This window comes from Globicephala melas, chromosome 2, assembly GCF_963455315.2.
Source record: "Globicephala melas chromosome 2, mGloMel1.2, whole genome shotgun sequence".
NCBI lineage: Eukaryota > Metazoa > Chordata > Mammalia > Artiodactyla > Delphinidae > Globicephala > Globicephala melas.
This window is the reverse complement of record NC_083315.2, coordinates 96,539,874-96,543,263: the sequence shown is the minus strand read 5'-3', so window position 1 is coordinate 96,543,263 and position 3,390 is coordinate 96,539,874. Positions and strand designations below refer to the sequence as shown.

At 36.3% G+C, this 3,390-nt stretch overlaps 1 protein-coding gene across 6 annotated transcripts in view; it reads right to left on the bottom strand.

Moving 5' to 3' along the window:
• Nucleotides 1–1,976: 1,976 nt before the first annotated feature.
• The window catches only part of MEIS2 (Meis homeobox 2), a 200,235-nt gene continuing 198,821 nt past the window's right edge, over nucleotides 1,977–3,390 (bottom strand). For 4 of the 6 annotated variants that reach the window (XM_060293581.2, XM_060293582.2, XM_060293585.1 and 1 more), the window contains one exon: nucleotides 1,977–3,381. In XM_060293581.2, coding sequence (XP_060149564.1) covers nucleotides 3,095–3,381 — 287 coding nt within the window. In that variant the 3' untranslated portion in view covers nucleotides 1,977–3,094. The remainder of the gene's footprint in view (nucleotides 3,382–3,390) is intronic. The other 2 variants (XM_060293583.2, XM_060293584.2) reach the window with 1 other exon arrangement.

The window sequence follows — 3,390 nt, the reverse complement described above, 5'->3', positions numbered from 1 at the left end:
ATTTCTGCTTTTGCTTTTCCATATAAATAAAAAAGTGTTTTTATATTACTCTTGTTTTGGAGAACATAAGCAATTTTATTCAGACTACAGTATTTCCTTTAACACTATATGGTTGTCAAAACACCATTCCCAGTTTCTTTGCTTTTGACAGCTGAGTCTTTCTTAAATATACCCAAATCGGAACTCTTTATACTAAATAGTAAACCCGAGATAGGAGCAAGTGCCTTCCGAGGTGGTTTAAAAAAAAAAGCATTATAAAAATTGGACAACTCTTACCACCTCTCTGTCTTAGCTTATGGAGGGTGGGGGGAAGCAAGGAAATGCAAACAAATATTATTACAATTATTATTCACCTCCAAATATTTAAGAGGGTTAAGGTTAAGGTAATAGGGTGTGAAGTTGTTAAAGAAATCAAACCTGAGATGATTTTATTCATTAAAACCAAGGATAGAGGGTTCTGGGATCTAAACTGCGACGAAATAGCTTAATAATAATTTCATTAAACACTTTCTAACCATGAGCCAACTACCAAGTAAACCCTTCAGCATTTACTCTACTGAGAAGAAAGGAAGAAAAACTTCGCCAAAAATTTTTTTCAGCTGATGTGAGAGTTAATTTATAAATGAAGAACTTGTCAAATTTTACATACAAGCATTTATATTAAAAATAGACAAATATTTAAAATTTGCAAAAAGACTCCAGGTGAAATTGGACAACAAAAATGAGAGGGAAGCTCTTTCTATTCCAAGTGGCACAGAATTTCTCCTTCAACAGTTAGCTTGCATCGGAAGTGTTACTTCTGTGTTTAAACAGCAGAACGTTAATTAAACTAGTAAATGGATTTATAAAAATTCTACCTAAAAATGATACAAAACAATAGAAGTTTTTTTCCTTGTTCCTTTGTATACAACTTCTATTAATGTCTGTCTGTTTGTCTGTTTTGCAATGGGAAGATGGAAGAACCCAAAATAAGATACAAACTTGAATTTCTGGGATAGTAAATGATTTCCCAATCAGGCTGACATCACACAACTAAGCTAGAGTTTATGACAGTATCCCTTCTGAACATAGGGTTCAAAGTTTGGGTGTTACAAAGTTCCAGGATAGTATATTTATTTGTGAAATTGAGGGGGCATGCTAATACCTCACATCTTTTTTCACTTTGCGTATTTTAGCAGGCATGGCTTGTGCAGTATCATCAAGCTAATGACAGAGGTGTTGAGGAAAGTTGCGTGGAACTTTGAAAATGGCATTACATTGCCTGTTTTGTTGTTGTTTTAGAAAACAAGTTTAAGTTTAGTGAGCAAATCATCACACTAGCGTGCCTGCACATGGAGCTGTCTGAAATAAAAAGACATCATACTATATTAAATATTAATGATTAAGTAATCTCTTCAACTCAGGATTTCAGACTCCATAGAAGTTGTTTACTCACCTATGAACATCTATATGTAAATTTTAATTTACATATTCAACAGTATTTTAGTAACTGAGAGAGAAAAAACACAGGTAGATGAATTATCTTTGAGCACAGACGTTAGTTATTTCTGATGATGTAAAATTAACCCCGAAAAAGCCCTTATTCTGGCAGAGAATGAACATGAAAAGCTTCATCTGAAAGTATTTTTTTTTTAACATAATGCATCTAAAGAGGAGGTTGGACGTGTTGGTGATCTTTCAACCTGGCTCATAACACACACACACACACACACACACACACACACACACAGTTTCGTATCTTTAGAAGTTTTCTGCTGGTAGAATTTATAGGCCAAATATATACTGAAAGCCTACGGAGGTGGTTACCTTAAAAAACTGTTGGTAAGTTAAGTTTCAAATATACTTGATTTCTGGGGGCAAAGCCATCACCTACTTTCAATCCCAAATATATAGTAGGTACTGTGCAACCTTGCCTTAAAACTATTAAAAACACAAAAGCCTAACAAAAAATCAAAAATGAAATATTTATTACCGCATTTTGTGACTTAACACCTTTTTTTTTTAACATAACGTCACAGTCCTCATACAAGTATTTTAATGTAAATTTGACAAAGCTTAAAGGTAACAGCATTTTCTTCTAGTGAGGAACACGTGCTGAGAAAAGAAGAATTCATGGACATACAATACCAATTCCACAGCAGATCTGATACTAGCAAAAACATTCTTTTTTTTTTTTCAATTGAGGTAAACACATAGAATATCTAACATGAAACAATTAATAGACCGAACTCTGTACGAAGTTTGTTACAGTATTCTCTTGCTCCTTTTTATCCTCCAAGCTTCGAGTCTCGGATAAAGTCCTAGTTGTGGTGCTATGACCATTAATAACTTTTTTTGTGTGTTGAGGAAAGCTGCCCAACTTAAGACTGTTTTGTCCACAGCCAAGGCTTAGAACTCCTGGAAGAAGCCCCTGCTCTGTCTTTAAATCTTCACTGGCAAGCTCTTTGAAGAAGAGTCCCCCAAAATAATAATAAGAATTGGCTTATGAAGCACAAACTATAAAGATCTGTTTGAAACTAAAGGACACATTTATGGAGGAACAAAGGCCGGGCATGAAAACACATTCTTGAAGCCGGAGTCCGAGGGATGAGGTTCAGCCAGACGTTCACCATGGTCTCCAGCATGGTTCTTTTTTCATTGGCCCAACAGGTTTAAAATATACCACAGTCTCTCCTGGATAGTGAATTCACTGATGAACCAAAACAGTCATTCTTTTGGGAACAACACACATAGTGTGGAAAACAAGGATATATTTTTTTTTTTCTCTTCTAAAACTATTTGAGGCAACATAACGGAGTGATCAACAGAAATGTACAAGTTTAACTTAGTTCCTATGTTTATACTACAGTAGTTATAACTCTCGGAGTCTTTTTCCAGAGGATCTTTACATGGACAGAATTGTCTCAGTGAGCCCATGATTTCACATTTGTGTTCTTGTCTCATTGGTCCTCTGTTGCTTGATGAAAAATGACAAAAAGTAAAAAATAATCACAGCTGTCTGGAATTTCATATTGAGTGTCAACATCTGGTCAAAGTTCAGAAAGTCTTAAAATAGTTTTTGCGTGTGTTTCCTTTTCCCTTGAGTTCCCTTATACTATTGGGCATGAATGTCCATAACCTGTCCGCCAACACTGGGATCTACAGAATTTAACATTGTGGGACTCTGTGCTGACATAGTCATTCCAGGGTGGGAAGGGGGTCCTCCGTGCATCATCATGGCTGGGTGGTGGGGATGGCTTGGCAAATATGAATGCATTGGGGGTCCATGTCTTAACTGAGTAGGGTGTGGGGTCATCTGGGGAGGAGTGTAACTTGGCTGTCCCATACTCATTCCCATAGGACCACCCTGAGAAACGTACTCCCCTGGCATGCTCTGCAAACCTGAAAAGA